We start from the raw sequence: 27743 nt of genomic DNA, 5'->3' as shown, positions 1-27743 counted from the left end.
TGATTCCTGCCGGTGTAGCCATCTTGTACAGGCTTTGCAATTCAGCTTCTCTGGATTTTGAACTTGGGGTGAAGACCAGTGGCTCTCCAGGAGTCCTCCAGGCCTTCAGCACCAGGTCGGGACTGCTGAAGGAGTCAGCCTGTGGGCTGAACGGCTACAAGGCTCTCGGGCTCTCTATCATGTGGACGGCCATTTTGTTGGACCACCCAGCCCCTAACCTGTAATCATCTCCGAGAATCCCCCTGTTTTGATGATTCTTTTCCACTGGAGGACCATGACTACCATACACGTGTGGCCACAGGCAGACCCAAGCCCCAGGAACAGCTCTCAATAGGAAGACAGCTTGCCAGTGGCCTTGGCTCAGGGAAGCTGCCTGTGACTAGGGCCATGCTGGGCCTCTGCTCGTCATGTGAGGGAGGCAGGTGACCACTCCTCTTCTCATGACTCAGAGAGGCACTTGGCTGCTCCAGGGTTTGCCGAGGGCTTGGGTGGGCATGTGGGTCAGGCTGTAATCTAGATCTGTCTCTGATGCACCCACATATCTGCTTTCTCTCTCAGCTGTGATGGGGCCCTAAGGAATAGAGGACTCCATTGTCCACAGGGAGATCGGGTGGCCTGGTCCTGAGAGAGGTATCCAGGCTCAGGGCTACGGCTCCAATCCCAGAGGAGGGCTCCTCTTACCCCACAGCCTACAGTCTTCTTCCCCCCCCTCCCCACCGTATGTGTGTGAGCACATGGAGTCTACATGTACACGTGTGTGAGTGTATGTGAAGGCCAGAGGTTAATCTCAGGTGCCATCGTGTTGGATTTTTGTTTGTTTAGTTTTTTTCAGAACAAGGTCTCACTATGCAGCCCTGGCTGGCCTGGAACTTGCTGTTTAGACCAGGTTTGTCTGGAACTCACAGAGATCTACTCACTTCTGTCACCTGAGTGCTGGGATTAAAGCTGTGTGCCACATCTGGACACTGTCGTCTTGAGACAGGGTCTCTCACTGGGACTTGGGACTCTGACTAGGCTGACTGGCTGGCCAGCTGGTTCAGCGACCTTCCTGTCTCTGCCTCCTAGTGCTGGGATTCAGAGCACAGACACCATGTGGGTTCTGGGGATCAAACTCAGGGCCTCGTTCTTCTGCAAATGCTTTATTACTAAGCCTTCTTCTCAACCCTTCTCTTTGTTTTTGTTTGTTTGGTTTGGGTTCTGTTTTTTTAGACAAAGTCTCACTATATAGCTCACACTGGCCACAGACTCACAGCCCCGCCCCTGCTTAGGAGACCAGCATGCACCGCACCCTGCCTTCCTTTGAATCTGGCTCTGCCTAGTGAGGAACTCAATCTGGCTGGGGAGGCCTTCCAGATGGAGGAGTCAGCATGTACAGAGAAGAGCCTGAACTCGAGAGATGAGGAAATGGCCAAGGAGAAGGGGTGACATGAGGCTGCAAGGAAAACAGGCCCGATGGCACGTCCCTTGTCAGCCACAGGTGATGGTTGATTTTGCCCTGAGTACAAGAAGCAACCACTGGAAGGCTTAAAGCAGCAGGGTGTGGTGCTGTCTGTCACTCACAGTCTACAAGGATACCAAGGGCGGTAGGAGGAGCGTGGGCAGGGCTGGAGAAGGGAAAGAGTGTGTGGCTGGGGTCCTATACCTTCCTTCAACTTTCCTGGTTTCTCTCTCCCACAAGGCCAGCCCTGATGCCGGTAAGGTAGGAAGACCCAGAGCCCTACAGGTTCTAGGGTCGGGGAGGGTGGCCAGCAGTGAGGCCCGGAAAGACTGCAGAGCCTGGAAATGAGGTCGAGGAAAGGCAATCCTTGCACCTGTGAGGCAATCCTCTGGGGGTGTTTGCCTGAGTCTGCTCCAGTAACCGTAGCAAGACACCGGAGACTGGGTGATTTATAAAGAATAGAGGTTTATTTAGTTCATGGTTGACTGGGTGATTTATAAAGAATAGAGGTTTATTTAGTTCATGGTTCTGGAGACTTGGAGGACTGAATGTGGTGGTTATCATCCATTTGAAGAGAGCTAGAATCTGATAGGAACAAATCTCTGGGCCTGAGAGGGTTTCTACAGGGTTAATTAAAGACGGGCACCACCATTCCACAGGTGGGGGACTTGGACCAAATCCACAGAAGAAAGTGGGCTGAGCACCGGCCCCCTCTGCTTCCTGCCGGTGGGTGTCACATGACCAGGTGTCATGGGACCAGCTGCCATGCCTTCCCCACTGTCTTAGTCAGGGTTTCTATTCCTGCACAAGTATCATGACCAAGAAGCAAGTTGGGGAGGAAAGGGTTTATTTAGCTTACACTTCCACACTGCTGTTCATCACCAAAGGAAGTCAGGACTGGAACTCAAGCAGGTCAGGAAGCAGGAGCTGATGCAGAGGCCATGGGGGGATGTTCCTTACTGCCTTGCTTCCCCTGGCTTGCTCAGCTTGCTTCCTTATAGAATACAAGACCACCAGCCCAGGGATGGCACCACCCACAAGGGGTTCTCCCCTCTTGATCACTAATTGAGAAAATGCCTTAAAGTTGGATCTCATGGAGGCATTTCCTCACCTGAAGTTCCTTTCTCTGTGATAACTCTAGCTTGTGGCAAGTTGACACAAAACCAGCCAGTACACCCACCATGGCAGAATGTACTCTTGAACCACAAGTCTTTCTTCCTTCAGTTGGTTTTGTCAGGTATTTGGTAACAGCAATGAAAAGGTAACTTCTAGAAAAGAAGTGACACCACAGCCAGCGAGGCCCTCGGTGCCACACATCATCAATTTGATCGGACGGAGCAAGCAGGAGAGGCCATGTTCCTCCTCCTCCTCTTCCTCTGTCTCCTCTTCCTCCTCCTCTTCCTCCTCCTCTTCCTCCACCTCCTCTTCTTTCTTTCTTTTTTGTTTTTGTTTTTTTTGTTTTTTGAGACAGGGTTTCTCTGTGTAGCCCTGGCTGTCCTGGCACTCACTCTGTAGACCAGGCTGGCCTTGAACACAGAGATTTGCCACCTCTGCCTCCCCATTAAAGGATTAAAGGCCTGCGCCACCAACCACCTGGCCCCTTCTCGTCTTATAAAGCCACAGATGCCACTCCATGAGGCCACACTTTCAAGCCAGTCTCACTGTCTGCTAACCCCAGCATTGATTGCGATTGCCTACGACCTGTCTGGGAGCTTGCTCAAACCACAGCCAAGACCCATGACAGGGAGCTGGCTGGCTTATCAGGCTGGAGACATCCAAGACAACCCGGGAATCTTTACTCACATCGAGTAGCTGCTCAGCATGCACAAGCCTTGGTCCCAAGTTGAGCCCTCACACGCTTTCTCCGGGGAAACCCAGCATCCACCCTGAGAGGACAGTTTCTGCTTTACCCACGAGCAAACTGAGTAGTTTGCCCAAGGTCACACAGTGGGGGAAGGCTTCCTATGTCCTGAGGTTAATGTTTCTGAAGAAAAACCCTAGGAGTAAAAGACTTTTCCATATGCATGGGGAGTGGGTGCACACAGGACCTAAGCCCTAGCGCTGCTGAAGGGGCCGGGCCTGCTGGTGTGAGCCATTGGTCTCCTGCACCCACTGGGCAGCTGTGTTGGCTGTCACAGTGTCAGCCACTGGCATCTTTCTCCTTCCCCATGCTGAGCCCATGAGGACAGGCACTGAGTCGCTAAGGAGCCCCATCCTCCTGAGTGGGCAGAATGCTGCTGTGCGCATGTTCATGGCAGATTCCCACTCATTGCCTTGCTGGACACATGGTCTTCTCCTCTCAGGGGAACCTCGTGAGGAATCCCCCCCACACCAAAGAAGGTGGACTTCATTTTTAAAGATAACCTTGAACTCCTGATTCCCCTGCCTTCTCCCAAGGGCTCGAGGTGCAGGAGTATGCCACCATGCCTCAACTGTGCCGTGCTGGAGAAGGCAAGCCGGGCTCTGTACGTGCTAGCAAGCATTCCGACCACATAAGCTATACCCCTAGCCTGACATTTATTCTTTGAGGCAGAGTCTAAGTATGAAGTTCAGCTAGGCAATTGTGACAATTCCCCTGCTTGCACATCCTGAGTTGCAGGTGTATTGCTACACTTAGCTGTGATGACTAATCTTGTTTGTTTGTTTGTTTGTTTGTTTGAGACAGGGTTTCACTGTATAGCCCCAGCTGTCTCTGAATTCACTCTGTAGACCAGGCTGATCTTGAAGTTAAAGAGATCTACCTGCCTCTGTGTCTCCCGAATGCTGGGATTAAAGATGTGCACCACTGTGCTTGGCCTTGGGATGCTTAATCTCGCCAGTCTACTTAACTGGACTCTACTTAACTGTGTAGGGACGATAAAGTGTACTTCTGGGTGTGTCTGTGTAGAGCATACAGGGGGTTAGATCCTGATGACTCTATCCTGATCAGAGGGTCAGTGTCCTGATGGATTCATGGTTTAACAGCATTACTGAGGAGAGGAAGGGCTGCTCCTGCTTAGAGAAAGTGGGTTACTGAAAGTATGGTGGGGAGCCGGCATGGGGGAGGGGTAGGAGCTGGTCCGGGCCCCTTTCTGTATTCTGATTTTATTTTTTTTCCAGTCTCTAGAGGGTAAGAGGTGTCCACAACCATGTGCCCTGACTCATGTAGTGATGTCTTGCCCAAGTTCAAGGAGTCAAGCAACCGTGAGCTGGACCCTCTGAAACCGTGAGCACAAACTAACATTCTCTCCTTACATTAGTTACTTATCTTGTTGCTGTGATAAAATATCCTGAAAAGGGGCTGAAGAGACAGCTCAGCACTGACTGCTCTCCCAGAGGTCCTGAGTTCAATTCCCAGCAGCCACATGGTGGCTCCCAACTGTCTGTAATGGGATCTAATGCACTCTTCTGGTGTGTCTGAGGACATGGACAGTGTACTCGCATAAATAAATAACATCTTTTGTTTAAAAAAAATACACTGGGGTTGGGGATTTAGCTCAGTGGTAGAGCACTTGCCTAGCAAGCTCAAGGCCCTGGGTTCGGTCCTCAGCTCTGTTTAAAAAAAAAAAAAAATACACTGAGAAAAGCAACTTGAGGAAGGAAGGGTATATTTGGGCTACAGTCCATTATGGAGGGGAGGCCTGGTGACAAGCGCTCACACAGCAGGTCCCACTGCATCTGCAGTCAGGAAGCAGAGAGACACAGATGCCGATATACAGCTCAGTTCTCCTTCCTACGTAGCTCAGGGCCCAAGCCCAGGGGATGGTATTGGACAATTTAGGGTGAGTCTTCCCATTTTCCATTAACCTAACTAATCAAGATAGTTCTTCATTGGTGTATCTCACAGCTTGTCTCCTGGATGAGTCTAGACTGTTGGTTCACAGCCTTCCTAATGTTGCTATCTTTTTTTTTTTTTTTTTTTTTTTTTTTTGTTTTTTTTGGATTTGGTTTTTTCAAGATAGGGTTTCTCTGTGTAGCCCTGGCTGTCCTGGAACTCACTCTGTAGACCAGGCTGGCCTTGAACTCAGAAATCCACCTGCCTCTGCCTCCCAGAGTGCTGGGATTACAGGTGTGCACCACCACCCGCCCCGGCTTCTGCTATCTTTGATACAGATTCTCATGTTGTGATGATCCCTAACCATAAACAAGTCATTGTTACTTTATAACTGTATGTTGTTCCTGTTATTAACCGTTATGTAAATATCTGATATGTAGGATATCTGCTATGTGATCCTCAAAGGGGTCTTGACCCACAGATTGAGAAACACTGTTCTAGACCCTTTCAAGTCAACAGTCAATCTTTTGTTTTGTTGTTGTTGTTGTTGTTGTTGTTGTTGTTGTTTTGGATTTGGTTTTTTTTTTTTTTCGAGACAGGCTTTCTCTGGCTGTCCTGAAACTCACTCTGTAGACCAGGCTGGCCTCAAACTCAGAAATCTGCCTGCCTCTGCCTCCCAGAGTATTGGGATTAAAGGCGTGCGCCACCACCGCCCAGCTCAATAGTCAATCTTTTTTTTGTTTTTGTGTTTTTCAACAGTCAGTCTCAACCTTCACACCCCGTTAAGCTGTCTTGAAGGCATTTTGGACACAGCAACCCTGTATTGGCTGGTTTTGTGTGTCAACTTGACACAGGCTGGAGTTATCGCAGAGAAAGGAACTTCAGCTGAGGAAGTGCCTCCATGAGATCCAGCTGTGGGTCATTTTCTCAATTAGTGATCAGGGGGGAGGGCCCTATCTCTGGGCTGGTATTCTTGGGTTCTATAAAAGAGCAGGCTGAGCAAGCCAGGGGAAGCAAGCCAATAAGGAACATCCCTCCATGGCCTCTGCATCAGCTCCTGCTTCCTGACCTGCTTGAGTTCCAGTCTTGACTTCTTTTGGTGATGAACAGCCATGTGGAAGTGTAAGCAGAATAAACCCTTTCCTCCCCAACTTGATTCTTGGTCATGATGTTTGTGCAGGAATAGAACCCCTGACTAAGACAAACCCCAAAAGTAACTAATATATTCTTATAATTAAAATTTAACTGGGCGTTGTGGTGTATACCACACTTTCATCAGAGCACTCAGGAGGGAGAGGCAGGTAGATCTTTGTGAGTTCGAGGCCAGCCTGATCTACAAAGCAAGTCCCAGGACAGCTAAGGCTACACAAAGAAACCCTGTCTCAAGAAAACAACAAACAGACAAACAAATGGTATACAATCATGCTGTGTATCTCAGGTTGGCTTGGAATTCTCTTTGTCGTAGAGGCTAGTCTAGAATTTATAGTGAGCCTCCAGCCTCAGCCTCCAGAATGTTATGGTTACAGCAATGAGTGACTACAGTTCCTCAAGGTGCTTTAAGTTCCATTTTACAGATGAAGAAACTAGGAGTCTACATGTCCTTCCCCTTCATTGCAGATGACAGAGCTGGGACTTGACATTTGACTTCCCGGATGCCCAAAGCTTCCTGTTTCCCACCCCCACCAGCTTCCCCTGCTTCTTTGTCCTGTCCCTCTAAAAGAAGATGGTGCTGTAGAGTGGGCTGGGCGGGAGCAGGCTGGTATCACGGAGGTGTGGATCTGTTTGTTTTCTGGGAGGGAGAGGAAAGGAGAAGAGATAGGCAGCAAATCTCTGGTGTCTCAGGACCAAAGTCCCCCAACAGCCGGTGGCCTGTGGGCAGAAGGTACTGGAAATGCAAGGACTGAGTGCCCCATTAGGCTCAACAGGCACAAGACCCTGGGCCTCTAACTCCCAAATAGTTCGAATTATTTAATTAACAATTTGATTGTATGTATGTGGCAGCCTGCATGTATGTCTGTGAACTACATGCGTGCCTGGGGCCTGCAGAAGCCAGAAGAGGGCACTGGATCCCCTGGAAGTGCAGGCTTCACATGGTTGTGAGCGTCCATGTGGACAGTGGGTGCTGAACCTGGGTCCATGGCCCCCTCACGAGAGCAGCTCAGCCATCGCCATGTCAGAGGCACGCAGACCTGATCCTGTTCTGTTTCATTCACCAGCCACCGTGCCCTGGGCTAAGGAGGCAGTACCGCCACAGACAGGTGGTTCATAAGGGTTCATTTACCCAGGTGCTCAGGAGCCTGAGGTGGGAGGATCAAGAGCTCCAGGCCAGCCTAGGCTACATAGTGAGACCCCCCTCATTCCAAAAACTCAAAAACAGGAGCTGAGGGCTAGAGAGATGGCTCAGCGGTTAAGAGCACTGACTGCTCTTCCAAAGGTCCTGAGTTCAAATCCCAGCAACCACATGGTGACTCACAACCACCCATAACGAGATCTGATGCCCTCTTCTGGAGTGTTTGAAAACAGCTAGTGTACTTACATATAATAATAAATAAATCTTAAAAAAACAAAAAACAAAAAACAACAACAACAACAACAACAACAACAAAAAAAAAAAAAAAAAAAAAACAGGAGCTGAGGTGATGGCTCAGCTGATGAACCATTAACAGTACAGGCACGAAGGCCGGAGTTCAGATCCTGGAACCCATGGCAGGTCCAGTGAGTCAGTGGCCTGCCTGTGAGCCCAACCTGCCTCAACTGACAAGGTGGAGAGGGATCCAGGAAGATGCCCCAGGTCAGCCTTGAGCCGCTACACATACACGCACACCCCCTTACACTACATATATGTGTGCTCACACACATGTAAACATGTAAACACGCAGACACACCACCGTACCTACTTGTGGAAAAATAAACCCACAAAACCTCTCAAAAATCAAACCCACTCAGTATATAGCTGTGTAAGAATAAGCCTGTGGAGAGGGTCCTTCTGCCTCCTGGGCAGAGTCTCTTTCCCCAAGCTTTATCCGGGGAGAGACAGTGTATTTATCTATTTCCAGGGAATGAATCTACCCAAATGTAGAGATTTCCCCACCAGGTGTTATGGTGTGCCTTTGATTTTAGCATTTGGGGGGCAGAGACAAGCAGATCTCTATGGGTTTGAAGCCAACCTAGATAATTGAGTTCCAGAAATGTCAGAGCTATGTAACTACACCCTGTCTCAAAAAATGTATATTTCTCGCAGTTTCTGTAAGAATCCTAGAAGGGGCTGATGAGCCTGCCATGCCTCTGGTTCAGGTCTCTTACCAGGATGTAAGGAGATGTCATGGAGATGACCATTCTGGGCCAAAATAGGGTCAGACCCAGAGGTAAGAGCACCCGTGTGACCTGAGGCTGTGTGTGGATGGAGACTTCAGTTCTTCGGCATACAGGCCTTTTCATTAGGATCCTTACAACAGGGCTGCGCTGCTTGTACCAGAATAAGGACGGGGAGAACAGTTCTTTGGTAATCTTGTCTTAATTCATTTTTTCTGCTGCTATATCAGAATATCTAATAACAAATAAAGCATTAACAAGAGATGTTTACTCTCTGTGTCCCAGAGGCTAGGAAGTCCATGAGGATGCTACCATGCCACTGCACCAGGCTAGGGACCTTGTGCTATGTAGCCGGGAACAAGAGAACAGATGGCAGGCAGGGAGGAAGTTGGGCCTGGCCCATGCTTTTATTAGGAGCCCATTCTGGCATTAATCTACCAGGTGATTAGGCAGCCTAATGGTCTCTTCAAAGTCCAGCCTCATAATTTGACCTTTTTTTTTTCTGAGATGAAGTCCTCAGCAGCCCAGGCTGACCTCCATCTACCACTTAGCCAAAGATGACTTTGAACTCTTGATCTTCTCAAACCTTAGACTAACAAGCCTGCGCCACTGTGCCCAGCTGAAGACAATGAGTTCACTATGAGCTTTGAGATATTCACACCCCAGCACTAGCCTTGGCTGTGACAGTCTGTCACTGCTGAATTATAATTCTTTCAGTGCCAGGCGGTGGTGGTGCACACCTTTAATTCCAGGACTTGGGAGGCAGAGGCAGGCGGATTTCTGAGTTCGAGGCCAGCCTGGTCTACAGAGTGAGTTCCAGGACAGCCAGGGCTATACAGAGAAACCCTATCTCGAAAAAACAAAACAAAACCAACCAAACCAACCAACCAAACAAAAACTCTTTCAATTAGGGCTGGAGAGATGGCTCAACAGTTAAGAGCACTGACTGCTCTTCTGAAGATCCTGAGTTCAAATCCCAGCAACAACATGGTGACTCGCAACCATCTATAATGAGATCTGACATTCTCTTCTGGTCTGTCTGAAGGCAACAACAGTGTACTTACATATAATAAATAAATAAATAAATTAAAAAAAAAAACCTCTTTCAGTTATAATTTCAAATCACAGGTTCAGCAATGTGAGCGGAGCTGATCTCACAAAGTGTGCATGTAGGGGTCAGAACCCTCTGGGGGAGATGGCTCAGTGTGTAAGAGTACTTGTTCTGAGAACACAAGGATCCAAGTTCAAATCCCCAGCACCCATGTGACTGTGCATGCCTCCTTCCATCATTGGAGGGTGGAGACAGGAGGATGCTTCGAGCTTGCTGGTCAGCTAGCTTAGCCAAAAGGAAGAGCTTGTGGCTCAGTGAGATCTGATTCAAGGCATAAGACAGAGTGGTAGAGGAAGGACCTGATCTGCTTCTCTGGCTTCCAAATCCATGTGTGTAGATGTGTGTTCTATATATGTATATGTATATATATATATGCATATGCATGTACTGTACACACACATACATAACACATACACACACACTAGCACAATTGATATAAAATATTATGTGCAACCTTGGCTTGGTTATACACTTATAATCCCAGCACCTAGTAGCCTGAGGCAAGAGGATAAGATCAGACCAGCCTGTGGTAACTAGTGAATTCTAGGCCAGCCTGGGTTAGAGTGACACTGTGTATCCAAAACAAGCAAACAATAAAATATAGCCAGACAGGCACACAGCCTGATGTATTGGCATGTCCCTCTGGTGTCCCTCTGGCTGTGAAGGTTTTGTTCAGAGACATGAGATTTCTGCTCTTTTCTGTCCACGTTCCACAGATTCTATGGTGAGTGGGAGTTAATCCCATCAGCAGAGGAGCACCAGGTCCATTTTTTATTGCCCTTTCCAATGTCTTATCTCCTCTGGCTCCTGGAGAAAGGCTGAGAAGCAATTTATTTCCTTGTGGGTAAAATAAGGAAACCAACCACTCCCCTCCTGGCCTGGCACGGAAGTGGTATCGGATGGGAGCACTGGGCAGAGAGCCACCCACCAGCTCCTGGCACCACACGGGCCTCGGCAGGGCTGGTTTCCCAGTGCCCTGCCCAGCACAGCTACTGCCAACTCGGATGGAGGCCTCTGTGGGTTGTCAGTCCGGAGCGCTGGCAAAGTTCTCTTTCTGGGAATGAGTACTATGGAGGTTGTTGGGGGTGCAGAGGGAGTAGCATTTTAAAAAAGATTTATTTATTTATTTTATGTATATGAGTACACTGTCACTGTCTTCAGACACACCAGAAGAGGGTGTCAGATCCCATTACAGATGGTTGTGAGCCATTATGTGGTGCTGGGATTTGAACTCAGAACCTCTAGAAGAGCAGTCAGTGTTCTTAACCGCTGAGCCATCTCTCCAGCCCAGGAGTGGCATTTTTAATGGTGCAGATTAGGATGAATGGAGGTGCTCAGAAGTAGGGCATGGGTTCCATAAACTAAGCCTTGGAGAGCTGGCTTATGTCACAGCCAGCGATACCTGGTTCTGAAGCGGAGCTCTGTGAGCCTCAGGGTTCCCAAATGGAGCAGGATAGACAACTGTATAGACATGTCTGTGATACAAACCCCCTGGAAGGGCAGACAGCACAGGTTCCCTCCCAGCAGAAGAACTACGTCGGATTTCTTATTGACAACATCTAATTGTGTGAATGGAGCCCGACCACTGTAAAATTCATAGACATAAAGGGCGAAACACGTAAACCCCCAGAGTCTGAGCCCTTGGGTTCCCTCCTGCACGTTTGGTCTGTGTCCCTGCAGAAGCCACTGTTTTGTGCATGGTGCCAGGGATGGAAGCTACAGGGTGTGCGTCTCCTGAGTATACTCCGCACCACTGAACCACCCAGCCCTCACAGAATAGTCTACTTCTGGCATCTTCCTTCCGCCCATCTTTAAGCATTTAAATTATACTTATTTGTGTGTGCATGTGTGCCATGGTACATTTGTGGAGGTCAGAATGGGACAACTTGCAAGAATTGGTTCTTTCCTTCTATCATGTGAGCTACGGGAATCAAACCCCAGAGGTTAGGCTTGGCTGCAGGCACCTTTATCCACTGAGCCATCTCACTAGCCCTGCATGTTTCTTTGAGTCTACCACGCATCACTTTTGAAGCAAAATGTGTGTAGCTGGATATGATGTTTCCTGCCTATAATCCCAACCCTTGGGGTAGAAGCAGGAGTAGAGAGAGCCCAAGGCTGACCTGGGCTAAACAGTCAGACTCTGTTTCACAAGAAGAAGAAAAAAGAAACAAATTATATGTGTAATCAGAAAAAGCATGGATGAGAAAAGGGGAAAAAAGCCTTCGAATGACTCATGATACACTGAAAATTAGAAGCTTGGACATTTTTTTTTACAGAGCCAGCCTGGCTTTTTGTGGTTGTAGGCGCTGGCCTCAGCAAGGAGGTTGGTTGGCCTGCCAAGATCGGGGTGTTTGTGGTTTGTGTGGGGGTGGCACTAGGGCCTCCTCCCTTGGGCTTTGTGGGGTACTGACCACGGAGGCTGATAGAAATTGCCAGAAGGAGGTTCAGAGGCATGCTCAGAATGGGGAGGCAGACGGGAGCGAGGAGCCATCTTCCTGTTTGTTGAGGGCCTGCATGTGCAGGCCAGGAGATATTAGGAGATAAAGGTCCAAAGTCCTTATTTATGGCCTTGGGGTAGTTAATGTGTAATATCCTGGGATTATAAGTCTGACCAAGAGGGGATATCTTGAGCACAAGGCTCTAGGAGCAACGGGGAGAGCTGTGGCCAGGAGTTGTCACCATGTCGGTGAGGATGCTGGTCCTCTGGACCCCCTTCCCTCTGATCATTTGTCTTTGTTTGAGTGTGTGGCTTGGGGTGTTCTGGGGGTTCATTATTGCCTCCCTTCTCTTTGCCTCAGTTTCTCCAGGAGAATCAAAAAGAAAGCAGGGTTGCCAGGCTGGTGACACACGCCTTTAATCCCAGCACTAGAGAGGCAGAGGCAGGTGGATTTCTGTGGGTTCAAGGACAGCCTGGTCTACAGAGACAGCCAGAGCTATGTAGAGAGATCCTGTCTCCAAAACTAAAAAAAGAAAGCTGGTGGATAATCTTCCCTTAGTGTTGAAGCTGTGTGTCTCAGTTACCGCCAGGTTCAGGGCCAGGACTTGCTTTTCCCTCTTCAAGGACAGCAACAGTCGTATTAATGATGACTGCTGACCTCTATTGAGTCTCAAAAAGATGAGACGAGACGTTGCAGTGCAGGGGCTGGAGGAGGGCCCAGACCAATGGTAGAGCATGTGCAATGATTCAGGAGGTGCAAGGCCCTGGATTGGATCTCCAGCCCCAGAGAGTAACACGTTTCCAAAGGAACTGCATGGGATCCAGCTCAGTGGGTAAAGTGCTTGTCCAGCGTGCGCAAAGCCCTGGGTTTGATCTCCAGCCCTGGATGTGATGGTGCAATACAGACAGCCCAGTATTCAAGGGCCAGAGGCAGGGGAATCCCTGGGTTTGAGGCCAGCCTGGAGTTCATACTCAGTTCCAGCTACATCCTGAGATCCTGTCAAAAGAAAGAAAGGAGAAAGAAGGGAGGGAGGGAAGGATGGAGGGACACTGAGTCTCAAGATGAAATCATAGGAGGCTGTTATCTACATATTGCAAGGGTGTTGTACACTCTCAAGAGCCTGTGTGCCAACCTGGCTCCTTTGAAGTTTCTGGTGTGACTTTGAACAAGTTGATGTCCCTCTTTCGGGGAACTGGTCTCTCCTGCTGTGTAATAGGATAGGACCACATGGCGCTCTCTGGGGTTTAGATGGTAGGTTTATTTCCTAGGGCTGTTGGAACAAACCACTTCAAAATAGGGGGCTCCCTACCATAGTGATTTTTCTCATGGTCCTGGCTAAGTCTGGAATCCAGGGCGGGCAGGGCCTGGTACTCCCTGAAGGCTCAAGGGAGGCAGTTTATTTACCTACTCCAGTTTCCTGTGGGTGCTTGGCACTGTAGGTTCCTTCTCTGCAAGCTTTGTAACTACAGGTTTTGCCCCCTCTGCATTAGACCTTCTCTTTGGGTGAGGGGTTGGGGGTTGGGGGGTGGGGGGTGGGGGTTCCCTGCCCTTTTTGAGTGTTATGCCTGCGCACACAGGTGTGTGTATGTGTGTGTGTGTGTGTGTGTCTGCCTGTGTGTGTGTGTCTGTCTGTGTGTGTGTGTCTGCCTGTGTGTGTCTATACCATGTGCATCCCTGGTGCACAGAGGTCAGATGAAGACACTGGATTTTCTAGAACTGAAATTGTGGATGGTTATGAGCTACTATGTGGCTGCTGGGAACTAAACCTGGGTCATCTCAAAAGCAGCAAGTGCTCTTAACCAGCGAGCCATCCATCTGGGCCAGCTCCCTTCCTTTTAAATTTAGGAAATCAGTTCCAGTGGATTTAGGACCTATCCTAAACCAACATGATCACATGCTACATTGTGCCAAGATCATCTTTCCAAGCAGGTCACATTAGCAGATGCCAGGTGGGATGAACGGGCATGCGTGTGTTTCGTGAATGGCATTACCCATGCCAGTGTAGGCGGTGTGCAGGGTGCCCATGTGACTGGGTGCCGCTGCAGAAAGGGAGAGCGATATCCTTGCCCCTGCCTGTCAGGAAGCCCCTTTGTGGCCCAGGCACTCCCTCCCTTGCCCTTCTTTATTTTAGCCATCTCAACATTTTTACTTTTTTCTTTTTCCTTCTAGATAAGCACTTCATAGCACCAGTGGGGAACCCAGGCCCAGTGGGGTAAGGCTGGCCCCAACTCTTGTGGCCAGCTAGAGGTAGAGCTGGAATTTGGTCCCGACCACCCTTCTCAGCCCCATCACCTTCTGACAAGGCTGTAGTTCTGCACACGCTCTTGTCCCAGCATCCCTCGCTCCTGTGGTAGCCTCCACCCTCAGCCTCAAGGGCTCCAGTTCTTCTGTTCCAGCCAGGAAGTCAGAGACGTAAAGATGAGGTGTCCCGTTGCTCACTCCGCCCATCCCAGGAAGCCAGGGCAGGGTGGATGGCGTGGTTTCCTGGGAACTGGCGTATGCCCACACAGTGAGAAGGTGTGAGTGTCACCTTTTCATGCCTCTGCTCCTCAGCCCCTCTGGGAGGAACCGTGAGTTGTCCTTTCTGGATTGATTCACGACCCTGGGATAGTTCCCAAGGTCCTGAAGAGAGCAGTCCCCAAGGGCCTGAAGAGAGCAGTGTCCGTCTGGCTCAACCCAGAGTACCTACAAGGGGCGCTGTTTCACTTCCCAACTCCAGATCTCTTGACCCCAAGCACAGGGAGCTGGCTAGGGACACGCTGTTGTGGTGGCCATCTAGGAAGGACTTAAAGGTTCTAGTGAGAGAGGCCAGAGAACCTGTGAGCCATCTCACAGCACACAGGATGCCCCATTCCCTAGGAACCCGCTCTAAAGTGCTTGCTAATGAAATGTCTTTGCTGTCAGAGCTCCCACTCCCAGACCAAATGTTCCCTTTATTCTATTTGATTTATTTATTTTCTAGATGGGTTTTCCCTGTGTAACAGCTCTGGCTGTCCTAGAACTTCTTCTGTAGACCAGGCTGGCCTTGAACTCACAGAGATCTGTAGCTGTTGTTAGCTACTTTGTGGGTTCTTTCCCACACCCTTCTCCACCCTTTTGTCCCACCCTTCCCAATGACCTAACACTAGATAACAGAGAAAAAGAGATTGAGAGGAAAGGAAAGAGATCTCTGAATAAAGTCCGGGGTGGGAAAAGGGGTGACATTATCGTTAAACTACTTCCTCCTGATTAGGAGCATAAGTTTCCTTTGGGGCAAGTTTCATCTTCGCCATCAGGATATCTAACTTTCTCCTCCTCTTCCTCCTCCTCCTCCTATTTCTTGAACTTCCTATTTCTTCTTTACTCACGGCTGGCTACTTAACAAACTATGGCCAATAGCAACACACAACAACCCCCCACCTCTCAGGGCCCTAGCATTTATATTCCCTCGGAAGAGTCTCCCCCCCCTCCTCCCCAGCATTCCGTGTAACACAATCGCAGAAACTATCTGCAGCTGGCAAAATCACGCCCCTGCTAGAGCATGAGGCAAATCACAGTCAGCTGCTGTGGACAATCTGAAGCAGCCCACATCCCACACCTGGGATTAAAATGAAAACATATTTTAAAAATATTTGCAGTTTAAAAAAAAACAAACCAAAACCCCAAAATTCTCACCACAGAGATCCCCCTGCCTCTGTCTCCCACGTGTCTGGATTAAAGGCGTTCACCACCGTTGCTACCTTCGTTTTGAGTATACCCCCTCAGTCCTGCTCCATGGCTCATGCCAATAATCATAACACTTAGGAAGGCATCAGAAGACCATCAGTTCAAAGCTAACCTGGGCTACATATAGCAAGAGGGGGTATTTGGGCTAGATATAAGGCTTCCCTTGCATGTGAACTAGTCATCCTCTGTCCATCTTTGTAGTGAGAAAGGATAGACAACCTTCTCACAGCTGTGCTCTTGGGCTCACCCCCAGTTTGACCCCTCCCCCAAAGAAGTTGACTCAGGAATCTTTGGTGATGCTTGTCAACAGAACACAACAAGTCAAGGGGCCGCGGAGGTGGCTCAGCTGTCAAGAGCACTGGGTGCTCTTCCGAAGGACCCAGGTTCGATTCTCATGGTAGCTCACAACCATTTGTAACTCCAGTTCCAGGGACATCCAATGTCCTCCTCTGGCCTTTGCAGGCACCAGGCATGCCTATGCTGCACAAAATCCATGCGGGCAAAACATTCATATACATAGAAAATAGTAATAAAAGAAGAATCCAGACAGAGAAACCATGTCAGTAAGCAGAACCCCACAGAACAGAAATGCTGCCTGTTAGAGCCACTCAGCTCCGATGACACTCTCCGGTCACGAGTGTGGAAGACGGACATTTCAAAGTGGGGGCTTTGAAAACTCAGCCTTTCCCCTTTAACCATCAGTGGTGGAGGAGGAGGAGTCAGCTGTCAAGAAACCAACCAGGGAACTGCCCTGTTTGGAAGCGGGAGCAGAGGGACAGCTAGGGAAAACAGGCAGGGGTGGCTACCCTCATTTCTGCCCATGGGTCAGTCCCTGCCTGATTTTGGGCCTCCCAAACTGGGTGCTGAACTTCCTGGGACCTGCTTGAAGATGGTTGCTGTCGGTCTGGGGGTGGGGGTGGGGTCGGGTCTCCCTCAACACCTGCCACACAATGGACACTCTGCATTTGTCTTAAGGGCTGGCTGGGATTGGAAATCTGGGAAACTTATACACGTTAGGCAAATGCTCTACCCCTTAGCTACATCCCAGCCCTGATTTGCTAGCTAATTTTGTTATTTGTTATGTTCTGTATGCTTGCACATAATGTATTCTGATCATCCTCCCCTTTTTAGTCTATGTGTATGGCTGCGTGTGGGGATGCGTGTGTACAACCTTAGCCGTCACGCCCAGGAAATGCTCTCCACTTCCTTTGAGACAAGGTCTCTTGGTAGCCTGGAGCTTAAATTAGCCAATTAGACTAGACTCCCCAGCCAGGGAGTCCCAGGGGTTCCCCTGACTCTACCTCCTCATCCTTGGATTGCAAGCATGCATCATTGCATTGCTTTGCATTGCATTGCGTTGTGTTGTTTGCTTGATTGTTGAGACAAGGTTTAACTATGTAGTTCTTGCGGGCCTGGAACTTGCTAAGGTAGATCAGTCTGACCTCAAGCTCACAGAAATCTACCTGCCTCTGCCTGCCAAGTGCTGAGATTGAAGGCAGGTGCCACCACACCCAGCCAGACATGGTCATTTTTGCACCGTACCAAGGGTTTGGGTCTGCTGAGGGCAGTGCGTTACTTGAACGAGAAACTACAACATCAGCAAAAGGTCAGGCTGCTCGTTCTGTGAGCTCCGGTCCTAGCCAGTCTCTCCTTGGGTTGTGGGGTGGAGGAGAGCCAGCAGGGGGTAACAGGGCTCCGGGAAGCCGGAGTCAGAATCCTGTGGTCTCTGTGAGGGCAGAGAGGGAACAGAGTCACCCAGGAGGGTGAGGCGGTAGCAGGCTCAAGGGTCCCCTCTCATGGTTCCTCGTGGGGCTAACAAAAATGTTCTGTTGCTCTAGGAGACATTTGAAGTCACAAACCTGAACATGAAATCAGGGATGTCCCTGAAGATTAAAGGCAAGATCCACAGTAATGTTGACCGGTGAGTAAACTGTGGGGACAGCTGAGGACTGGGACCCTCGAAGACTCAGGAAGGAGAGACTTTTTTGTCTGCTCCTTCCCACACCCCTGGGCGGCTCGCATCTATGTTTTTGGGTTAGGAACCTTCAGAATGTTAGAACTGGAACCGTGCTCTCTGTTCCTTGTCTCCGGTGACACCAAAGGGGCAGATGGAGAGCGAGTTGCTCTGCCTGACCTGGCAGGTCTGGAGCCTGGACTGAAGTTGTATTGTTTCGCATGCTCTCACACACCGCCCTCTTAACTGGGTCCTGTGACTCTAACTAGAGGCGGCCACGAGGGGGCAGCAAAGGTCTCACGTGTTTCCTCTAACCAAGCACCGAGCCACACCCCCACCCCACCCCTGCTCTTCAGTACCAGGCTGGTAACTTGTACAGCAGCAGCGTCTCCTGAGCCAACCCTCTGGCCATTGTTGGTTAGGAAGGAGGCAGGCAGGCACACAGAGAGTAAGAGCTAGGAGAAACAGTCTTCTTTGCTACCCAGGTCCCTCATTTGCAGATATCCTTGGTCTGAGAACCCTGACCCATGACGGAATCCCTCGCCCAGAATGGCTGACTTTCAAAGGCTCTGAATGTCCAACCCAGGCTCCTCTTGTGATTCTGTTGAGCCTTCTACCCCTGCCCATGCCTCTCTGGTGACAGTCCTTCAACTATTTCCCCCAGGACAGACAACTCCTGAAGTTACTTCTGCCAACAGCATCAGAGCCTATTCCAAACATAACACTCGCTACAGCGCAATGCCCGACACAGATCTCAATCACCATCTTCCCTCACTCTTCTAGCCCGTGCTCACCGGAGCTCCCTGTCCTAAGCCCTTCTCCCTGTTACCCCAAACAGCTTCCTCATTAACCTGGGCCAGGGGAAAGAGAAGCTGAACCTGCATTTTAACCCTCGCTTCAATGAGTCCACCATTGTCTGTAACACCAAGGATGGTAGCGGCTGGGGACAAGAGTATCGAGAAAATCACATGTGCTTCAGTCCAGGGTCAGAGGTCAAGGTGAGGTCAAAGGGGAGCCCAACGGTGGCCCTCCAGCCCCAGCCTGGGGACCCTTCCCAGGCTCCCCTGACGTGCTCCCTTCCCCTGCAGCTCACCATTGCCTTCCAAGACAAAGACTTCAAGGTGACAATGCCCGACGGACACGTGCTGACCTTCCCCAACAGGCTGGGCCACAGCCACCTGCACTACCTCAGCATGGACGGGCTCCAGATCTCCTCCTTCAAGCTGGAGTGAGCGTCTCCTCAGGAGACGTTAGCCCAGATGCAGCTTCAGCCAGCCCTACAGAGAGCCGTTAGGTTCTGTGCTTCCCCAAGGTCCATCCCCCAGCTCCTGCCCTTCCCACTAACTCCTTGCCCAAGGTCACGGCCAATAAAAGAATCCACATTTATTATTTCCACAGCAAGGGCTGTTAGCACTTTCCATGCATGTTAATGCTCCCTGGCTTTGGGAGGGGAGGAAACTGAGGCACAGGGTATATAGTACTGCTGAGAAGAGAGAACAGGAGGTGCTCCTGAGCCACCCCGTACATGGGAACCGGTTTCCCTCCTAGTGATCTGAGCACCTGCCAAGCTGCCCCATGGGATTATGGGGCAGATACTGGTTCCTGGCACCTGGGGCCCGGGTGTTCCAGGAACTGCAGATAAGGGTCCCACCTGGGCTTCTTATCTTGGAGCATTCCAGGCTGGTTACTCATTAGCTCCACTGCCCCCCTCTCCTGGCTGGAGGGGGGTGCGCTAAAAGGGGGTCCTCAACTTTCCAAAGTCTCCAAAGGAGGAGAAAGCACACCTCGGCAGGGGCCGAGGCCTGCCTGCCTCCTTGGGCAGACAGATCTTAACAGAAAAGCTTTTACAATCAGCCATGGGAGGCAGGGCTGGGGTACACAGAAGATCCCATCCTGTGTCACACCTGACCTTTCTCTGGGAACTGAGGAGGAGTCTGGGACCCGGCTATTGAGGACACAGTGGTAGCCTTCTACAGAGGCTCAAAGAGCAGGGGCAGCCAGTCCTCCTCATAGACAATGGCCCTGTGTGGTCCCTGCCCCACCCCCACCCCATCAGGGAAGCATCCTGGGGCACAAAGGCCATACTGTCAGGCCACAGGGAGTGGCATAGGTTATAACAGAAGGGCTGTGGGCTTAGGGGCAGTGGAGGGAGCTGGGTCAGGTCAGCAGGGACCCTCCTGTCACCCATGCCTGCTTGTATAGACCAGGAAGGATTTGGGTAACTCCCCTCTGTTGGGCAGTTGACCACATCTTGAGGACAGATGTAGTTGTGAGGCAAATGGATTCAGCCCCTCTGCTCCGTGAGCCCCGAGGCTGGCAGGACCTGGAGCCCATGGCCAGCCCCCCTCACACCTTGACCTCGTCATCTTCTTCAGCATCAGCAAATGCAAAGGCATTGACCTGCACCGTGCTGGGCACAGGAGCCCTGACGCTGCCGGCTGGAGATGCACTCCAGTCTTCATTCAGACTCTCCCAGGAGCCATGGCCTTGGGGTAACACCCCTGTCAGCTCCTGCCGGGCATCCATCTCAGTGTAGTGGCGGCTGGCCCGGCTGGCCCTCCAACTGGCTCCACGCCTGTCAAAGGCCATGTTGGATGGGACTCGGGGACCCTCTCCCACAGGACTGGGCTTTACCTCAGCCACAGGGCCCAACACAGAAGTTACCCCGTTGGGGAAATGTCCGTGGGATGGGGAGCTTGCTGCGGGGGCTGGAAGGTTTGTCACAGCAGGGGCTGGAAGGCTTGTCACAGCGTCTAGAGTGGTTATCGCATGGGCTGGGGGTTTTGCACTAGGGGCAGGGTTTGCTGCAGGAGCAGGAGGGTTGGCAGCAGGGGCTGGGGTCTCAGCTGCTGGGGGTTCTGAAAGGCTCATGACCCCTAGCATCTCACTGAGGAGTGAGGGCCCGAGGTCCAGGTCAAGACGGAAGGACAAGAGAGAGTCAGAGCGTCGAAGCTCAGGGTTAGGGTTAGGCTCAGAGGGAAAAGAACTTTGCTCTCGTTCTTGAGAATGGTTCGGGTCCCGGTCCCGGTTGCTGTACTTTTCCACGCGCGGCAAACGTGAAATGGTGCAGAACCCAGACTCCAGGCCTAGCAGAGAAATGGGGAGAAGGTCAGGGGTGGGGTCCCTAGCCCGTCCTTGGAGACAGAGTCAGGACAACCCTGATCTATGGTGTGGCCCTCTGTAAGCTGTACCCCTTGCTGGTTTCTAATGTAAGGACCCCACAGCTTTCTATGCTCTCTGTGAAACTAACCCTAACCTCGCCTGCAGACGAGTAAATAAAAATGGAAGTTCAGTTTGACATGAGACACATTGTCCAAGGCTAGTCTGTCAGGGTGGAACTACGCGTGCCGTCTGAATCTTGACACCCAGTCCCTGGTGTGGACTGGGCCATGGCTCCTGGTTCTGATGCTGACAGACAGCTACAGGTAAAACTCATAGCACCAGAGCTGATCTGTGGATACAAGAAAGAACAAGAAGCCAGGGCCAGAACAGAGAAATCACAGGCTCTCCGGACAGGCACATGTCTGTCTTCTAACTCTTGCTTCCAGGCCTGACACAGGTGATGGAGTTCCTTGTGCCTAGAGTGGCAGCAAGGCTGTAATGCAGTACATGACCACAAGGGGGCAGCAGGAACCCATGGTCCCCTAGTGAGTTGTCCTGCCAAGGCCCAGGAGGCATTCACACCTGGGTCAGCTTGCCAAGTGACAGGAAGGAGCCTTTGCTCAAATAACAGCTTCTGCCTCTGGCACCTGCCGCAAAGCAACCCAGTGCACATGCGATCTCACTCTATCTTTGTTTTGTTTTGCCTTTTGAGACAGGCCAGGCCGTTCTGGAACTCACTAAGTAATCAATCTGGCCTCAAGACTTCACTGAATCTTAGCACCCTTATAGTGCTAAGATAACCTTAGAACCCTTATAGGTGAGGATGTGCTTACTGCAGTCAGAAGAACAGGACTAGTGGCTTCAGAGCCTCACCATGATACCCTCTGACACTGGGGGTGGCTTAAAGGTTAGGAACTAGAAAGGGGAGGTCTGGGAAAAAGACTTGTGTGAGTCCCAGAGGGAGTTAGAGAACTGTTAGATGTGTACTCTATTTCTACCTCAGTCTTTTTTTTTTTTTTTTTTTTTTTTTTGGTTTCTTTGTGTAGCCCTGACTGTCCTGGAACTCACTCTGTAGACCAAGCTGGTCTCGAACTCAGAAATCCACCTGCCTCTGCTTCCCAAGTGCTAGGATTAAAGGCATGCACCACCACCACCCAGCCGAGCCTCTGTGTTATAAGGCCTAAGCAGGCTGACACCCCACCTCCCTAAACCCCCTCTCATCCTCAGCCTAGACCAGGGCCAGATTTCCACTGGGAGATTCAACAGCTGTGAGGAAAGACCGATACGGAGGCTTGGCAGAATCTCTCTGGCCTTGAATCTCAGTAGCAGAAAAGAGACCGTGAACCCAGTTCCTCACCGTAACCAGAGTGGCCATCCGTGGAGCTCGCTGGAGTGCTGTCAAAGCTGAGCTTGCCCACCACCAGGCTGTCGTAGGTGGCCTGGTTGAGCTGGGGCAGGGAGATGGCATTCTTGATGATGGGTGAGATGGGCGGTGGAGCGGGTGACGGCGCAGCCGGGGAAGCCATCCTTCGAGGAGGCACCCCGACTCTGCGTACCTGCTGGAGCTTCCTGGCCAGGAAACTTCGGGGGGAGCGGTGGGTGTTTCCAGCACGGCCTCCGTGGTTGCTGAGGAAGGAGGTATCGCCGAAGACGTCCCCACCACGGCCCACGTGCATGGTGTGGCGGAAGTCCCCAAGTGGGGGGCTGATCATGTCTGCTGTCAGGCGTCTCTTTCCATGGGAACTGGACACCCATCCCACCGGAGACAGCTTGCCCAGGCTCATGGTGGGGGCTCCTGTGCCCCCCTGGGGGCCGGGCATCAGCTCTGGTTGCTTACAACTGCTAGTCCATGCCACCTCGGGGCCAGGGAAGATGATAGGCTGGGTTCAAGGATCCCTCTCGGCCTCTTCCTCTCAATGAGGATGGAAGAGCAGAAGGCAACCCTTGACTCTATTATGGCGCTATTCCCGTGCTGAGGCTGAGGCAGTCTACGGGTTCTCTCTCCCAGAGGCCCCTGCTCCTGCTCCTGGTCCTGATGAGGCTGATCAAAGGCGGCAGAAGAAGGGCCTTACAAGAGGGTGGTCCCTGCCCTGGACTGGAGACCTGGAAGGGCAGAAAGACGGCATTGTGCCTGTCAGCAGAGGAGGAAATCCCAGTCAAAACAGTAGCCACCAGGAGAACAAATGAGGCTGCCCAACGGCGCACAGATTCTTGATTAGAACACACAGAGGGGCTGGGCAGTGGTGGCGCACGCCTATAATCCCAGCACTCTGGGAGGCAGAGGTGGGTGGATTTGTGAGTTCAAGGCCAGCCTGGTCTACAGAGTGAGTTCCAGGACATCCAGGGCTACACAGAGAAATCCTGTCTTGAAAAAACAAAACAAAACAAAACAAAAAGACTCCATTCTGTTTTGAGTTCACAGCGGGCATCCGCGAAGCAGAAAAATGATTGCTCACTATCTACCTAAGGCCTGCGGTGCCCCATGCCAATGGCTCTCCTGCACAAGTCAGCCGACTCAGACACCAGACCTGCTGGAGACAGGCACCAGCGCAGGAATGAGACTCTCTAGGGACTTAGCACCTGTGGCTTCCTGGTGAGGAACTGGGCTCCCCTATCCAGCGGCTCTGGGCCCCCAGCAACAGTGACTCCTGCTGGCAAGTTTCAGTTCTCTGTGGGTTCAGATCTATTCTACCTGGGGAGGTCAGGAGAAAGGAGGCGCCCTGCCAAGGTCTTGTGAACGGCTGTGTACACAGCCAGCCAGCACCCAGCCAGCACTGACGCTCCTCAGAAGCCTCTGTCTCCAAGGTGCTTCCTGGAAAAGGGAGCCGGTGGTCAGAAGTGGCTTTTTCCAGCTGGCTCCTGCAGGCTTGAGCTGACTCCAGGCTCTGAGAAGGCCTGCGGGGAAAGAGCTTTATCTGTTTGTCAGGTTGATATAGGAGCCTTGTTGTTGGGGAACAAGTTTTGGAGAGGGTGGGGGAGTCCTGTGGGTGCCAAAGGCTACTCCCTACCTACCAATGTCCTCTCTGATCCCTCAAGGTTTCTCTGCTGTCCCTATCTTCTCTGCTAGTCCCTCTCTCCTCTCTTCCCCTTCCCCATGGGGTGGGGGAGCATTTGGGGTCCTATAGACTGAACTCTGATTCTCTGTGACCCAGTGAGAGCCAAGCTTGCTCAAGGTCCCATTAGAAAACCAGTCCCGACTTGAACTCGGAGCCTCTGACTCACTTAAGCCCTCACCGGCTTTTGGGGCCCAGTCTCGGTTCTCTGAGCTCGCTGAGGGCAGCAGAGGGTGGCGCCGATGCCTGGATTTTCCTGCCTTTCTCCCTCCCAGCACTCAGCACGTGGCCAGCCTAATCACTAGCTGAGATAACCTTCCAGCCAGAGGACCACCCCCTGGCACCTTAGGCTGGGCACTCAGAGTCCTTATCCTGTGACCTTGGGCAAGTCACCTCCACACACCTGCTCAGCTGATAAAGATCTAGACCTGAGTTTCAACTCTGGCTTGGTTTTTTTTTTTTTTTTTATTTTCTCAGCCCTAGCCACCACCCCCAAGCATAAAAATTCTCAGTGCGGCCCTTCTATAATGATATTTGAAATTCAAAATAGGTTAACTAACAAGATAAAACAAAGAAGAGAAGTGGACAAAGCTCGCTTTGTTTTGGGACTATGTTCTCTTCCGTCCTACCACCGGCTCCTCCTCCAACCCTAGCTCCTCCCCCGGGGGGGGGGACTTCTGAATCATCTCTTTCCCTGGCACCCCCAGCACCGAGAGGTCCTCGTGGAATGTTTGCTGAAGTTATAAAGCACTTCGCTTTGCTGTTGGCTGACCCAGTGACATGATGTCATCAGATGAGTCTTCAACACCCCCTTGAGGCTGGAAGGCTGGCTCAGGCTACTTAGTGAGAAGGCTGACACAGCCCGGGAACAGACTCACCCAAGGTCCCGCGGCAGGTAAACGCTGGCCAGGCTTCCCAGCCCTATGAAAACTAGTCTTTGGAGGAAGGAGTTGTGGAGTTGCATAAGACTCACTCTGCAAAATGGCACGTGGAAGGGTCCACGCTGCCTACCACGTGAACACGGTGCCCGCCCCCACCAGGTCCCCTCTAACTTCTGAGTTTCTTCCAGGGAGAGAGGGGTTCTGTCCCCATCTCACCCCCTGACCAACCCCGTGATGAAGCCACCTCCCAAATGCCTCTGGGCACCTCTAGAGAGCATCCTCTACACCCATCTACTGAGGCAGAGCGGCCTGGCTCGACTTGGGCTACTGTTTGTCTTCCCACAGAGAAAGCAGGAAGAGCCTCTGCCTGCAGAGAAGGGAAGAGGGGGCAGAAGATGGGGAAACTCCACATTCCCATCCTGGAGCAGGGCAGGCCTGGGTTCAAATGCAACAGTTCATGAGTAAGGGGCATCTTTCCGTGGTGCTAACCACAGACTGTGGCTGGCCTTTAGGTCGCCCCACCTGACCTGGATCTATTGGTACTGCGACATTTCTTCTTAAGGGCCCAGGAAATAGCCCCTGTAAATGCTCAACGGTCCCGTTTTACATGGGGTAGGTGAGAGCTAGGGCAAAACTGTGAACCCTGGAGCTCACCTTCACTCTACCAGTGCCCGGCACAACTACCTGGCATCTGAGTGAAGGTAGCTGTGGGGACGCAGCCCAGCACATGAGTGGCCACAGCGAGGCCTCAGTACCCCACACAGCTCTTTTACTTACTGTGCAATGGTCTGGGCACGTGGCCAGGGCTCCCTCACTGTAATGACCACGGGCACAGGTTTTGGGGCTTTGGCCGGCTCGGCTCACTCAGAGGCCAATGGGGGTGGATGTGGAGGCAAGGAAGTGGGGTAAGAGAAGTCACTCCGATGGTGGGTTAAGAGAAGGGGCAGAGGCCCAGCTCCTCAGAGTACCCAGACACACCCTCCGGCAGGTGTGCAGAGCCCCACCTCCTCGACAGACTGCTGGGGGTGCGGGTGGGGAAGTGCGGGAAGATAGCTCTAAGATATCAACACCGAATTGCGGAATTCTGTTGCTTCAAACTTCCCCCAATCTATGTCATTTGGGATTTAAAGTCCTCCAGGACATACCCTCAAAGTCTGTCTAGCACTTTGGGGCGGAAGACAGGGAAACTAAGACAAGCTGCCCAGAGTCACCGTCCCGGATCAAGATTCTCTGAACTTCACCGAGTCGGTAGGATAGGAGGGAGCGACTCCGAAAGTGGGAGGAGAGACGTGGGGGTTGTTGTTGACAAGGTCTTGCTGTATATATACAGCCCAGGCTGACCTCGAAATTGTGACCGTCCTGCCTCAGTTTCCCAAGTGGTGGTGGTATTAACTTGTGTGACACTACCGACTAAGAAGTCTTGCCCCAGCACCCCAAGTTAAAGCTAAGCACTCCCCCTTCACGCTGTGCTCTCTCTCCCAGCCTCGGTTTTCCAGTGGCCTTCAAACTTGGCGAGTCTTGCATAAGGCAAGGGCAGAATCAGTTGGGATGGGAAGTCCAGGAAAAGCCTTCAACCAGGAAACATTCCCTTCTGGGGACCTCCTAAAGGGAGACTTCGGGAGAGTCTCTCGCTCCCGTCCGGCCGGGGCTGAGGGCAGCGGCTGCCGTGGCCAGAAGGGAACCGGACGGGATGACCTCATCCGCTGCTCCAGCCTGGAATGCAGCTGGGGAGGGGGCAGGGTGCCCTGTCCCCATCGTCCGTTCCCCCCACCCCCCAGCTTCCCGCTCCCGCGCTGGCGTCGCTGAGAGGCCCTGGGGTCCCTTCCCTTCCGCTGCCCGTGCAGGAACGCTGCAGACGGCCCTGGGCTCCCCTGTTCGCGTCCCAGTAGCCGGTGCTACCCTTCGCTTTTGGTGCCCTTAGCCCTCCCGCAACGTGACAAAATCACCGGAGAAGTCTGCACGTCCCAGCCATCTACGGGATGGCCCCGCGCGCCCTCCGCGCCCAGGACAGCGCGCACTCCCCCGGCCCGCGCCTACGATTACCTCGTGTCGTCGAGCCGGGGGTCCAGGGGCGGGCGCGGCGGCGCGTCCCTGCGCTGCCCGAGAGTCGCTGGGCCGGTCTGCGCCGCCCTGGCCGCGGGCTCAGCCGCCAGATCCCGGGGCGGGGGCGGGCTGCGGGCTCCCTCCGCCCCTGCTCCGCCCGCGGCGGCCGCGCCCCCTCCCGGCCTGGCCACGCCGCGAGGGCTGCAGTGGCGCGGCACGGATGCCAAGCCAGGCCAGGCCCCTGCCCACCGCCCCTAGGCGGGGCGACCTCGGGAATGTTAGCTCTGTCCTGAGCCCGGACTGCGCAGAGGAGGCCACTGGGACTCTTTGCTGCCCACTGCTCCTTAGATGACCTCGGGGAGTCCAGGATTGACAGCCCTGTCCTGGGCCTCCAGCCTTTCTCTGCTGGAGCGAGAAGAACTGGCCAGAAGACTCACTGGATTTTTTTTTTAAGAGTTGGGCATTTACTCTTTCCCATTTCCTCCAGCCCCCCTTCCTGGCAACCCAATACAAGTCCCGTGGGGTGCCAGCAGAACATTTAGCTGCTCTGGGGAAGAGGCTATTACTGCAGACCACCATGTTGAGGGGTGTAGTGTAACACATGACAATCTCACAGACCCGAAAGCTGGAATAGCCCTTGTTCCTCCTTGCCTTTCAAGTGTCTCAGTTTCCCTGTGGGGCCAGAGAGATGGTTCGACAGTTAAGAGTGCTTCATGCTCTTCCAGAGGATGAAAGTTCTGTTCCCAGAACACACACGTGGGAGCGCGCCCGCGCGCGCGTGCACACACACACACACACACACCTACTAAAGTGGAGTTATCAAACCAGACATCGGATATTACATTATCTCCTGGTCCCTGCTCTACTAACAACTAGGAGAGTTGCTGAACAGGAAAATGAGATCACGCCTTAGAAACCTTTAGTGAGCCCCCCCCCCCAACACACACACACT

General features: G+C 52.0%; 2 protein-coding genes across 4 annotated transcripts; one reads left to right on the top strand and one right to left on the bottom strand.

The window, feature by feature from the left end:
- Positions 1-1353: 1353 nt before the first annotated feature.
- Positions 1354-19109, top strand: Lgals2 (galectin 2). 2 transcript variants are annotated; one of them, XM_052161143.1, is made up of 5 exons: positions 1354-1477; positions 4538-4643; positions 17597-17679; positions 18551-18710; positions 18801-19109. In XM_052161143.1, exons 3-5 carry the CDS (start codon positions 17624-17626, stop codon positions 18942-18944), a joined length of 360 nt encoding a protein of 119 aa, XP_052017103.1. In that variant the 5' UTR covers positions 1354-1477; positions 4538-4643; positions 17597-17623; the 3' UTR covers positions 18945-19109. The 2 variants fall into 2 exon arrangements, with proteins under 2 accessions (XP_052017103.1, XP_052017102.1); XM_052161142.1 differs by lacking the exons at positions 1354-1477; positions 4538-4643 and adding an exon at positions 12234-12301.
- Cdc42ep1 (CDC42 effector protein 1) lies at positions 19081-26990 on the bottom strand. 2 transcript variants are annotated; one of them, XM_052161141.1, is made up of 4 exons: positions 26792-26990; positions 23507-23626; positions 22172-22917; positions 19081-20798 (listed from the first exon to the last, which is right to left on the bottom strand). In XM_052161141.1, the coding sequence occupies exons 3-4, from the start codon at positions 22632-22634 to the stop codon at positions 20059-20061; spliced, it is 1203 nt and encodes a 400-aa protein (XP_052017101.1). In that variant the 5' UTR covers positions 22635-22917; positions 23507-23626; positions 26792-26990; the 3' UTR covers positions 19081-20058. The 2 variants fall into 2 exon arrangements, with proteins under 2 accessions (XP_052017101.1, XP_052017099.1); XM_052161139.1 differs by lacking the exon at positions 23507-23626.
- Between the last annotated feature and the right edge of the window lie 753 nt (positions 26991-27743).

Source organism: Apodemus sylvaticus, chromosome 17 (genome assembly GCF_947179515.1).
Source record: "Apodemus sylvaticus chromosome 17, mApoSyl1.1, whole genome shotgun sequence".
In the NCBI taxonomy this organism is placed as follows: Eukaryota; Metazoa; Chordata; class Mammalia; order Rodentia; family Muridae; genus Apodemus; species Apodemus sylvaticus.
Note: the sequence above shows the minus strand (reverse complement) of the source record. Positions and strands in the feature narration are given on the sequence as shown.

What these genes read in the sequence shown, in the direction of transcription:
- Lgals2 (XM_052161142.1), top strand. An exon ending in ATCCACAGTAATGTTGACCG is followed by an intron (nt 17,680 to 18,550) that starts GTGAGTAAACTG and finishes TACCCCAAACAG; the next exon opens with CTTCCTCATTAACCTGGGCC. An exon ending in GTCCAGGGTCAGAGGTCAAG is followed by an intron (nt 18,711 to 18,800) that starts GTGAGGTCAAAG and finishes CTTCCCCTGCAG; the next exon opens with CTCACCATTGCCTTCCAAGA.
- Cdc42ep1 (XM_052161141.1), bottom strand. Translation starts at nt 22,634, where the DNA reads ATGCCCGGCCCCCAGGGGGGCACAGGAGCCCCCACCATGAGCCTGGGC. An exon ending in GGATGGCCACTCTGGTTACG is followed by an intron (nt 20,799 to 22,171) that starts GTGAGGAACTGG and finishes TTTCTCTGCTAG; the next exon opens with GCCTGGAGTCTGGGTTCTGC.